Raw genomic sequence first — 12915 nt, 5'->3', positions numbered from 1 at the left:
ATGCATTATGCACACATGACTTCGTTTTATGTAGAAGTAAAAGTACTAAGGAACAGGGCGAGTGAGAAGCATACATGCACACTGAGCACTGACCTATTTTCGATACATCTATTCCTTCAAGACAGCATGCATATATTTTGTTATATCAATGTATTACTTATTCATTATGTCTTCTTTTCCCTTTACTGGTTGATGAAGGAAACATCAGCTGATAACTTGATCTGACATTGAAGGTTGCTTTATGTCAAAGCAAATCAAAACAGTAATGGGTTTAGGAAGGAAAAGGGGAAAGAAAAAAGACAAAATTAAAGGCTGGCAAAAATGAAAGCAACAGCGGCAACAAGGTAAAATGTCTTAAGAGAAAATGAGAGTATGAAAGCTAACAAGATAAAGCAGTGAAACGTGCCCAAACAATTAAGAGATGGCAAAAATAAAGTTACACTTGTCTCTACATAAGTAAAATGGTGAATAGCATGACAGAACAGGACAAGAGAACCTGTGCACCTTACCCTTTTGCTAGAGCTAAGTTGTTTGCATCTTCATCGGATGATCGCTGATGCATATTGTTGGACGAATACTATATATCAGAGAAAGGGGGAGCTTACTGTTACCACTGCCTGACTTACACTTTGTCACAAGCTCTCTTAATGCCCACCTAGAGTGGCTAGCCCTGCTGCTTTTCACTTTGGTGTTGTCACCTCGTTGGCTTTCCACCAGCAAAATCATTTTTCCTCAGAGTACCAGCTCTTGATCCTAGCCCTACATGGGCATGCCATGTGCTGTTTTATGATTCTCCATAAAATGATGCATGCATTGCAAGGGCTCTTACATCCATATGTAGCAAACAACTGAACTGTCGCAACCGAGGACTTGTTCTTCTTAGCAGTGACACTTTATTAGAGCTTATTGCTTCAGTTGGCATGACCGTTTTGGGCCATATTTGTAAAATAGATGCAGTTTTTTCTGCCCTCTCACCCAATCCTGGGCTTCTAGAATAACACTCTGTACAGGACTGGTAGCGTTAGCTGATCGTCTGTTCTAAAGATTTTAAGGTTTACCAAATTTATTTAAAGCCTCTCAGTAAAGTACAACAGGGCTCGTAAAAGGCACACATGTCTTCCTCCATCCCCTCTCAACGGAATTTTTTTTTCTTGGCAAAAGTGACTTCCCTTGCATGTTATGGTAAGTGAGGCACACAGTGTTCACTTGCATACTGCAATGAATTTTTCTGTTGGGTTCCTTCTGGTGCCATAGAACATGTCTGCACTGATCCGTAAAGGAATAACCGTATATGTGCAAAATCTAAATTGCCTGTGTTTATTACATCAGCTCTGGTACAACAGCTGTTCACCGTCTGCCATGTGCAGCTAGTCTTATTTACAAAGACTTTTCAAAATGTTCGATCTCATTATGGGCACATTACTTCCTTGGTAGTGTTTTCCGTGTAGTCTCAAAGCCACCACATACTGGTATTCGAATATATTTTGTTTACCATCTACTATATACTGGTTTTGAGGACAGCTAGGATGTGCACAGGCAGCAGCAGCAATATGCAGGTGACATCAGTGTGCGCATGCATCATGCATGCCTGACAAGAATGAGATTGTGAATGCACACGTTGAGAAATAGTACACGTTTATTGGTTTTATGTCACAGTGTTTCTGCTCCATGTTGTCAACAGGTGCCTAGAAAATGCTTAGATCTTGACATGAAAAACAGACTGCATGCCTGAAATTTCCGCATATATTCATAATTGGAAAAGACGGCACATCTACAAACACTATTCACAAAATATATATTTTACAAATGCATCCATTGTCGCTGACTGGGTTGCGGCAAAAGGACATTCCTTGTTCCAATACCACCGCACGACCCCATCGATTATGAACAGAAAGAAAGTATGTACAGAACACAGTCGTCTCAATTTTGCATTTTTTCTTGTCTTATACTAGGTCATGCGTAATAATTCGAAAACTTTCAGGAATTCCGTTTGCTGAAGGCTCTGCATCAACCATGCTCCAATAACAAAGGGCATCACATAGTAAATTGCCTCTTTTTTCTAATAGTGCATTAGACAACCAGCACTTGCTACGTTTTGCGAAAAAAAAAATGAAAAAGCTACATTTGCTTAGCGGTTGTATCATGCAACTAAATGATAGATAAGCGCTTGTCGTGCCTCTTTACCATATTATCTCTGCTTAATTTCTTATTTCTCTCCGTGTATGGGCAGGAAGGATTGTTGTAGAATGAAGCATTATACAAAACAGACCACAAGATAGTGTACGGTAGCACGATTGGAGCATGGCGGTCAGAGTGACTTGAGCAAACAATTCTGTTAAAGGACCTTCACGACAGACCTAGTATCTCATTTACTTTATGTCGTGTGCTATCACTAACATTGTAGTGCTTAAATACTACTTGCACATACGTGTATGTGTGCACCACATTACTTCTGCGAGTGCCATGAAGGCTGCTGCTGACGCACACATTTGCACACATAGACACTGCCTTAGTGATACATTGATTCTTGGTTCCCCTTCTCGGCAATGTTCTGTAGAGGATAAATGATACGCTCATAGCCAGCAATTGAAGGCAGTGATTGACTCTCTGCTATCAGCAGACTTAGATTTTTCTTAGTCCACACACACAATAAAGAAAAGCCCTGTGCATGCTGGACAAGTGCACTTACAATTGTGATAGCCTTTTTTTCTTTTTAGGTCAGATAGCCATCACTTATCATACTTAAGTACCGCTTACTGAAAAGGAAACGTGCTTCTTTCTGGCACAGGTTGATCTTTGTATCTGCACATTGTGTGATAAACATTTTGATTTTTCTGAAGTGCTTTCTTTGTACCCTTACCAGCCACTGCCAGCCATTAGCATTTCACTGGTATCCAGCAGCATGTGTGATGCAATGCAACAAACATTATTAGGATACACTCATGCAAATGTGTGGATGCATGCTGAAACAGCATTTTCGAGAGGTTCTCTTTTATGCAGCATGCAATGTTGACTAGTGAAAAGAAAGACTCTGCATGCTGAATAATATATTAAGCTTGACAGCTAGTACACGTAAACAGTGCTCATTTAATCTGTTTAATAACTGGAATGTTTGCAGCATAAGGTAGTTTCCTTGCTGATGGTGCAGCGTGTGTTAAGCTGTAAGTGTGATTCGTAGTGCTTTATGATGAAAACGTTTCAGTTATAGTGCAGCGCACTCAGTGTCCTGAGGAAGAAGTAAGGCGTTCTGTGTCTTATATCGCTTCTAGGTGCTTCTCTTGGAGCACATGGTTTGAAAAAGCAAACCTTCGGTAATTGTTGAGAGAAGTTAATTTGATATTTAAACACCTAACTGAATGTTGGCTAACATACCTGATACACCAACTCGGTCAGAAAGTAACACTAAGTTTGTCATCATAGCATAAGTTAGATTGTTCAAGGAATGCCATGCAGTTTTAAACAAATAAGAATGGAAACCATAAAATGCCATTAGTACATTGTTCACTGATAAGTGGACAGTTTTCTCTGAAATTGCTTTGTTAAATATTCTGTGAAAACATGAACAACAAATAACAATTAAGGCCGGCATGTGTCAGAGATGCCTTCTCATTAAAATTCTTTTAGGGCCATGTTGTGTACTAACAGCACTTGGCAGCCTGTCAAAACAGAGCTTAAATCCTACCTTATATTCTTAGTGAGATACCAATGGTGGTAATGGTTCATAATGGCTTTCCACTCAAACTTACCATTTCAGTTGAACAATCCCTTTTTATTTCATAAAAATGCACCAAAAGTAACATTATGGATAGCTTTATTTCACATACTTCGTATGTGAGAATTTTAAATTGACAAAATAGGTGAAGGGTTGATGTTTGGCTTTATTGGTATAGCATCGTAGCAGGTATAAAATGCTTGAAAATATGACCCCCCCTCCCCAAAAAAAAGAGGACACTACAAGGGCACTCAACTTGTGTGCTCCTTCGTTTTTTCGAGCATTATATACCCGTTACAGTAAGAAGTGGGTAATCACTACCAACGTGATGGGGGTTAAGAGATTTTTAACCTTAAATTTAATTCTTAGGCTTTATAATTCTTGAAAATCTGTTTCAACTTTCTGACTCCCTACCATGGTAGGTTAGTGGTTATGTTCAGCTGAGCTCAAGGTCGGGGTTTCAATCCTGGCCATGGGCAGTCACATTTTGACGGCGGAAAAATGGAAAAACGCTTGTATACTCAGGATTTAGGTGTACATTAAAGAGACATTTAAGAGAAAAATGATCTGATTTATAATAATAAATTACCCCTCTAGGCTACCAAAAATGCCACTATTGCCATTAGTAGATGCTTGGCAAGCAGGAAAGGGCATAGGAAGGAGAGGCTGATGGCAATGCTGATGATGTTATAGATTTTGAGGGCATCTGGTGGAGCCTCTATAATACTGTATCGATTAAAATTGAATACATTGTGTTCTAAAGGAGCCAAACACCTAACATGACAAGTGTCAGGCACTTTTATTGCGTCAGTGTGGCCGTAGTAAGAAAAAATACTTTGAAATCAGTGACATCATAATGACGCACTGGCACTGGGGTCTCAGCATGAAACAAAGAAAATGGAACTCTGACTTTCACCTTTTCTTCTAATGAACCTATGATCGGGAAATTATAGTATAAATTTAGAAGAATGATTGATCAGTTCAAACTGATTTAGTATTTATCTTAAGTGTCCCTGGAAACCGAGGTGTTCCAAATTATTCTGGAGTCCCCCACAATGGCGCACCTTGTAATCATATCGTGGTTTTGGCATGTAAAATTCCCGGACTTCAACTGAAATGTTTTTATTTAATCAGGAACCAGAGCCATCTGCATGGCAATGTGAAAGCTAAGGGGCCTGTTCACCTCAAGCTGCTTTTACTCTCGCCACCCTTCTATTCAACCTGTGTCACTCGCAATCAGATTTGTGGCATCAGGAGCGTCTCGACACTCCTGATGCCTTTTCCCGTGAGTAGGAAAGTTTCATAGTACTATGCATGTGCGCTGCTATGTTTCTGTAGGTGGAAAGAGCAGATATGTATCAGTGCCAGATTCTGTCCACTATATTTCCCAGTGAATATTATGAATTGTGTTTCCTGGTTATTACAACAAAGAGAAGGTTATAACATCTCAAAATTAAGCTTTGTTAATGAGAGGCTCACTTTTGTAGCCCTTATAGAAGTTCTTGCATGATGGGTCACATATTTAAGATTGCCGAGACTGTGACTGTATCATACTGAGCGAAAGAGGGGATTGATTGAGGGCTCGTTTATTTTTTGTCAGACACAACCTAAGGTTTTATCATATTGGGTTTTTTGCTGTGAAGCTCCACGAAATGAAACATTAATGGAAGTAAACTAGGTTGTTGGTGGTACACAACTGAATTGAAGACTCTGCCAAAGCCAAATGACGTGAATTTGTATACTGAAAGAAAAACTGATACAGCATACTAATTTGAGTCTCTACGTCCAGCTGTCCTCGTCATCTTATGCTGTTCTCACTTTGATTTAAAATGGTGAAGGTTGAAACACTATCATGCGGTGGGAAGTACTTGGGAATCAGTGTGGACCAGAAGTAGTGATGGGGAACAGTGGCAGCAATCATGTCTTGAGTCTGTAGGGCGACTGCCCCTGCAGATACAGACTTCGCAGTGTCGAGCTATATAACCTTTCATTCCACTGCATTGTTTGCAGAAGTGATTACTCCTGCAAGGAATGTATCTGGGAATACCAGATTTATCATATACAAGAAACTGGAATTGGCTTTGTATTTAAATGAAGTCACATATACTACAGTTTTCGTTAAAATATCTTAATAGGTAAATGAAAGCTAGGTGATATATAAGCCTCCATGCATTGGTAACATAAATTAGGTTCAAAGGGTGCTCACTGGGCCAGAATAAAAACATGTGGGGAGTTTCTACATTTACAGTTAGAAAAAGCAGGGGACATAAAGCAAAGGCAAGATTTGATGAGTTAATGCTTCTGGAGGTTAGGCTTTCATGGTTGCCAATATCTGACTTTAGTCTTGTAACTATCAACATAAAAGATGATGGAAGCCAAATACTGAAGATATGTTTCAAGTATATGCCGCACTGCCTCCCCCACATTAACAGGTGAGGCATGGAGATGTTAACTGGAACCGATATTGAGAGGTTGGTGCAGCCGTTCTGATCTCATTTATGTAAGCATCACAACTTCTCAAGAGGTAAGGGCTGCATGACAGTCATGACCGAAATTGTATGTTGGCTGTGCATGCAAAAGGTCGAAACTTAGAAATCGACCTGAGAGCATTGCATCTGAATCGCATGTTTTCAGATAGGATGTGCAGTAATACTACACATTGGCCACGGCAGTCAAGCATGAGTTGATTAGAAAAAGGAGAGACTATCTTTTGTCATCACAAAGTGCAATCTAAGTGCCACATGAGCTGATAATTATAGTCCACCCGTAATGACAGTGCCAAGCTGCCAGGAGCTGTGGCATACAAACACGCCATTATTTTGTGCACAGTAGACAACGGGCTTTGTGCACAAATGACAGTAGGAAAACCCAGCTGATTCCATACATGAGGATGCCAGATTACCAATATCAACATTCTCGGAAGTGGTGCAGATTCGGCGTCGCAGCATAGCGACACATTGACCTGCAAACCAATAGACGCGTGGGACATCGTACCATCGTCAAGGGCAATATACAGTTCAGTAGTTCGTCGTCCCTTAACTGTACAAATGTGGAACTGTTCATTGCACTGCCCACACATTGGCGCACACCAGGCACACTGGATTGCTGTTGCAGCAGCGTTCACACTTGCGGTGCGGCTGTGTCGTACTCGACGGGGCTGCCCTCCCGCGGCCCCGCGGCGGCGCTGAGGAGCCTCGGATGGAAGTAGGGGTGGAACTTGAGGCCAGGATAGGCGGCGGCGGCCGCGGCTGCGCGCGGTGGGTACAGTGGCGGTCCAGGTGAGCTGGCACTGGGGGCGGCGCGACCTGCCGCCGTCGGCGACGTTGGCGGCGGTGGGCACGGGGAGCGCGCAGGCGGCACGGGCGCTGCCGCTGCTGTGCCAGCCACCGCGAAGGGCGGGAACAGCGTGCGCGGGAAGCCCAGGTAGAGGCCGGGTATCGAGTGCATCTGCTGCTGCTGGGCGCTCATAAGTGCCGTCAGGTCGGCCATGGCCATGGGCACTGTAGGTACTTTCCAGGGGGACGCGCCATTGGCCAGCAGCAGGAGCTCGCTTCCCGTCGGCAGCCGGCCCAAGGCTGCTGCGCGCACAGGCACTGAGCATCTACGCCGCACGGAGTCTTGTTCTCTAGCTGAAGCTCACGTCGTACGGACAGCCTTTCACTTAGATAGAAACTTGGCAAAATCAACGACGTCTTATTTACTGGAGTAGGAGAAACCAGGGTACAAAAATTGCCTAGCTCGGTCTCCCAGCACTACAGCGCACGTGCTGGGAGACATAAACATAGCATTCAAGGGACACTAAAGTGGAACAACAAATTAGTGTACGCTGATAAATTACGCTCTGTAAACTACAGTGGCATTCATTTAACCACCATATGTTTATTAATAGCTGAGAAAATCAATGTCAAAAGTTTCACTTTTAAATTTCCCGCCAAAATCTCCGATCTTGACGTTACGGATTTCAAAGTGTTTTTTCGTATTTCCTATGCATTGGCTGAACGAAATTTCATGAAAATTGACATGCTAAGTGTCTGGCTTCCTCAGAAGACAATCCGTTTCATTTTTACCGATTAGGCACTCCGTAGGCCCCAGTACACGCCATCAAAATCTGTGACGTCACAGACAGATGGTGCGGCAACTTCAAGGTGGCATCGCCGTCTGCATTTTCTTTTTGCGCATTTTCTTGCCTACCGAGCGTCTTCTCGCAGCAAGCGTGGTGTTTTTGGTGTCGTGGAGGAGAAATTTACTGATACGAGAAAAATCGTTTTTCTCTTAGTGTCCTTTTAAAGGGACACTAATGGGAGAAAAGATTCTTCTCGCATTAGTAAATTATGCTTTCACAATAACAAAAAGCACAACCCTTGCCGCAAGAAGACGCTTGGTAGGCAAGAAAATGCGCAAAAAGAAAATGCGGGTGGCAACGCCACCTTGAAGTTGCCGTACCATCTGTCTGTGACGTCACAGATTTTGACGGCATGTACTGGGGCCTACGTAGTTCCTAATCGCTAAAAATGAAGCACATTTGTCTTCTGAGGAGGCCAAAGACTTAACGGAAAAAGTTTCAGCAAATGTTGTTGAGCCAATGCGCCAGAAACGCGAAAAAACACTTTGAAATCCGTGACGTCACGTAAATAGAGGTATGGCGCGAAATTTAAAAATTATAATTTGACCATTTTTTGTTATATAATGAACGTACGATGGCGAAATTAGCAACAATAGCGTTCAAAAAGAATAATTTATCAATCCAAATTGATTCATTGTTTCACTTCAGTGTCCCTTTAAAGGGGAACTCGGGTGATTTTTCGATATTCACCGATTTCAATTAAACTTTCAGCATATGTTCTCTTCGGTACCCTGATGATATGTGCCAAATTATACAACCGTAAGTCATTTAGTTTTTTAGAAAATGAATTTTAAAATTGGTAGACAATTCCGGAATCACGCCTGTTCACGCGGGCCACCCTGTGTATGTGACGTAACGTGCCTACGCTTTTCCGACCCCGCCTCGCCCAGCATACGGTTGCAGCGCGCGCTTTCTGCTACGAGGCGGCGACGACGCGAGCAAGGTGGTTCGGCTTTGTTAGCTGCATTGCGCATTAGTCGTCGTTGACATCGGGTCTTAGAGCAAGCACGCACAATATTGAGCAAAGAGGAGATCGATGCGGGGCACGTCAGCTACTTCACGCGCCGGCAGGTCGAAATCAAAAGGCGATGCTTCCGCGCTCATATAGTAGCTGCAATCATCGCTTAACTCGTCACTGGTAAGGTGAGATGGGTTGCCACAGCTTGATTCAGCGTCGTATGACATCGCCAGCTTGCTTTTCGCCTGACAGATGAAGCGCGTGTGCTATGTTTACAACCTGGTCAGCCGTGGCGGCGTGTAGCGCCCTTCGCGACGTCATCGCATACCCAGCACCCAGCATGGTGCAGCTCAGCTCCCTGTTTCGGTTTCGACTCATTGTTTGTTGCTTATTCAAAATTATTGACGAGTTTCTCAGCAAAATGAACCACCCTTGCTTTTACAGGACTGTTAATACTATTTGAAAACAGCGTTATCCCAATATGGTCGAAAATGCACCGGAGTTCCCCTTTAAAGCCCTTGCTGTGCGTAAACATAATATGTCGCACAAAATTACTCGTCACGATAGGATCACAATTTTTTAAACTTAGTATTTAATTTTAGAACACATTGAATTAACCAGATTATATAGACGTCATACCTAGCTCACAAATACCAACATGTGCATTAATCTGTTTGTATACTTTTTTAAATTGTCGCGGTTTATATACAATTGAACCTCGTTATAAAGAACACTGATATAGCGAATTATCGGTTATAGCGAACATTTGGTTGGTCACGCTTTATTTCGGTGACATTTTTATAACGAAACCACGAGAGACGCCGCGATATCGGCTGCTGTAACGAAATATTTGGTCCGCGTGGGGCTCGGAACTTGAAACGTGGCATAAAAAGCAAAATAATTATTGAAAGACAATTCACATTTTCTTAACGAGGTTGCGGCATTTAAAGTTGGTTAAAAATGTGGTTAAAGAACTTGCAGAGATCGCATCACCAGACAAGATCACATCCTTCGTCAAATAAATTTGAAGACAGGCCTGATTTGTCAAACGAAACCTTTTTTTTTTTCTGTTGTAATTTCACCTTCTAATGTTCTGGTCTATTTTCTGGTCTATTTAGTTTAAAATTCCACAAGGAGACAGGTAAAGGTGACCTCGCTTGCAGTGGGTTTGAAGGCCTAGAATAATGCGTATTTCTATCTAGAATGTTTGCGCGAGCCAGATCGCTGATTTGTTACAGCCGATTTTTATCTCTACTGTTACAACGAATATCGGATATAACGAACTCATGGTCCCAATGCTACTTCGTTATAACGAGGTTAGACTGTATTTGTAGCGATGACATGCCAATTATAATTTTTTTAGGGGGACGGGGGAGGGTTCGGTACACTAGCCTCAAAACTGTTAAGAGCTACAATTTTGTCGACTGCACAGTTCTTATTTATAAATACTTGCGGTATAGGCAAATGGGCAATACGTACCACCCGCAGTGGCGAGGAATTGATGCTCTGGCGGTAAATCTCCAGTCATGAAAGCCCTAAAGGGCGAGTGTCGAAAAGCATGCTCTCGAAGTAATGTTTCCACAGATTCTCTGAAAAGAAACAGAAAAGATTAATTAGAACTGAATTCGTCGTGAGGGACATGCCACTGCCTGACATGTCCAAGTAAGGCAGTTGTCTGCGAGAGGAAAGGGGATCAGTTAGGCAGCATGCATTGCTGGTAATCGCGTATCTGTGTGCATGCGGACGAGGAAGGAATATCATGGCACAAGAAGGCATGTCAGATCACATTGTACTTTTGAGAAATCGCTAAAATATTGTAGATGAAACACATAGCGTTTCCCCCAAAATATGGTCGAAGTATCGATGTAGTGGCCAAGGATATAGCCGTTTATGGGAGTTGCACATATGCTTTGAATTCTGCCCTGGTGTGGAGAAATCCTGATCCCACAAACAAGTTTACCGATTTTTGTCACCAAGAGCTCTTATTCTTATTTTCATGCACGCTTCCTTCTTTCTTCACTTTGTTATGTTGCTCGACTGCTGACCCGAAGGTCGCGGGATCGAATCCCGGCCCGGCGGCCTCATTTTCGATGGAGGCGAAAATGCTTTAGGCCCATGTACTTAGGTTTAGGTGCACGTTACAGAACCCCAGGTGGTTGAAATTTCCGCAGCCCTCCACTACGTCGTCCCTCATAATCATATCATGGTTTTGGGATGTTAAACCCCAACAATTATTATATTGAGAAAGAGATATAGACAGGAGGGAAAGCATTGTCCTCAAAAGAGAAACTGCACAGCGGACAGGGAAGCGACTGAGAGGTGGAGGGGAGCTTATGCGCAGTGATTTGTCATGCAACTTACCCTTCTAGATCTGTTAGTCTTGAAGAATCTCTAAAGCCCTTGGCGAATGGATTGCTGTCTATTTTAAGTTTGGTTATCTGAAAAAGAATACACGGAGATGCAAAAAACACACTCTGTGCTCTCAGCTGACACAACGAGTGGTCTGGTATGCACTGCGCACATTTACATTATCTCAGTGCATCGATGGGATCCTTTGCCTGTGGCGCGAGTGCCCAGATTCAACTATGAGAAGCAATTCCTAAACTACATTGATAGTTAAGAAAGGGAAAATAGACAACCACCCGTTTGTAGCACGAAGCACGTGGCTTCGTGCTACAAACGGGTGGTTGTCTATTTTCCCTTTCTTAACCCTTCCGCCACCTTGCGGGTTTCCGCAGAACTGATTTGCAATATGTGTCCAATTGCTTCGAGTTGTCGATGGATTCGCCCTCGCGCTGCCAATTGCTAGCTTCCTGGTTAGCTCAATTGGTAGAGCGACCGCCCCGGATAGGCGTTGGTCCCGGGTTCGATCCCCGGACCAGGACGAATTTTTCGGCAACTAAGAGGCTTTATTTCTGAGAAATCCGTATGGATTTCCTTGTGGCTTCGTGCTACAAACGGGTGGTTGTCTATTTTCCCTTTCTTAACCCTTCCGCCACCTTGCGGGTTTCCGCAGAACTGATTTGCAATACATTGATAGTTATAAGCTTTATGTCGGTGGCTAACAGGTGTGGAACAATGTATTACGAACTTCAGTACCGCTTCTAGTCAGAAGCAGAACGTACTTAAAGATTGATAATATATATCTTTCAAACAGCCTTTCGCTTTGTGCTGCATAAACGTGAGTGAGTACTAATTTTAATAAGACAACATCATCGGAAACAGCATAGTACCTGATGCGGTATACTTCACGATTTTTTCCTTCTCTGTATTTTTTAAGATCGCTTTTTTGCTTATTGTCAGGATACGGTAATCAAATATCATAGCTTATAAATTTTTCTCTTCTGGCTCGAAAAGCACATTTCATTCACTCTACATTCATCACTTATAATTACAAGCTGCGGTTGACTCCTAAGGATTTGAGTATAACGTAGATCGTTGACAGCGCTTTCACTAGAGGGGCCCTGCAACACTTTTCCAAGTAATCGTCGAATGAATTCATTAGAGGAATTTATTGCCTCACGAATCGACTGCCGCCAAAATTTTTAGAATCCGTCAAGTACGGACGGCGTTACAGGGATTTGCCGCACGCTTTAAAGGGACACTAAAGAGCAAAACGATTTTTTTCCTACTAGTAAAGTACTCTTTCACGATACCAAAAACACCACGCTTGCTGCGAGAAGACGCTTAGTAAGCGAGAAGACGCGCAAAAACAAAATGTGGGTGGCGACGCCACCTTGAAGTTTCCGCACCATTCGACGTGACGTCACATGTTTCAATGGCGCCTACTAGGGACTACGTAGTTCCTAATCGGTAGAAATGAAGTACACTGTCCTCTGAGCGGGCCATATACTTAACATACCAAGTTTGGGGTAATATTGTTGACCCAATGGCGCCAAAATACGGTAAGTACACTTTGAAATCCGTGACGTCACGCGGGGAGATTCCGGCGCGAGATTTAGAAATGATACTTTGAACTTGATTTTCTCCTCTATTAATAAACCTCTCATGGCGAAATTAACGACATTAGAGTTCTCAGAGCGCAATTTATCGATCTAAACCGATTCATTGTTTCTCTTTAGTGTCCTTTTAAGAGCAAGAAGGGGGCAAGAAGCTACGTTC

General features: G+C 42.7%; 1 protein-coding gene across 1 annotated transcript in view; it reads right to left on the bottom strand.

The window, feature by feature from the left end:
- Nucleotides 1-1618: 1618 nt before the first annotated feature.
- LOC119378877 (T-box transcription factor TBX20) overlaps nucleotides 1619-12915 on the bottom strand; it is a 105225-nt gene continuing 93928 nt past the window's right edge. The window contains exons 5-7 of the mRNA XM_037647929.2: nucleotides 11155-11231; nucleotides 10273-10382; nucleotides 1619-7287 (exon numbers count right to left, since the gene is read on the bottom strand). Coding sequence (XP_037503857.2) covers nucleotides 6833-7287; nucleotides 10273-10382; nucleotides 11155-11231 — 642 coding nt within the window. The 3' untranslated portion in view covers nucleotides 1619-6832. The remainder of the gene's footprint in view (nucleotides 7288-10272; nucleotides 10383-11154; nucleotides 11232-12915) is intronic.

The sequence above is a fragment of the Rhipicephalus sanguineus genome, chromosome 1, assembly GCF_013339695.2.
Source record: "Rhipicephalus sanguineus isolate Rsan-2018 chromosome 1, BIME_Rsan_1.4, whole genome shotgun sequence".
In the NCBI taxonomy this organism is placed as follows: domain Eukaryota; kingdom Metazoa; phylum Arthropoda; class Arachnida; order Ixodida; family Ixodidae; genus Rhipicephalus; species Rhipicephalus sanguineus.
Note: the sequence above shows the minus strand (reverse complement) of the source record. Positions and strands in the feature narration are given on the sequence as shown.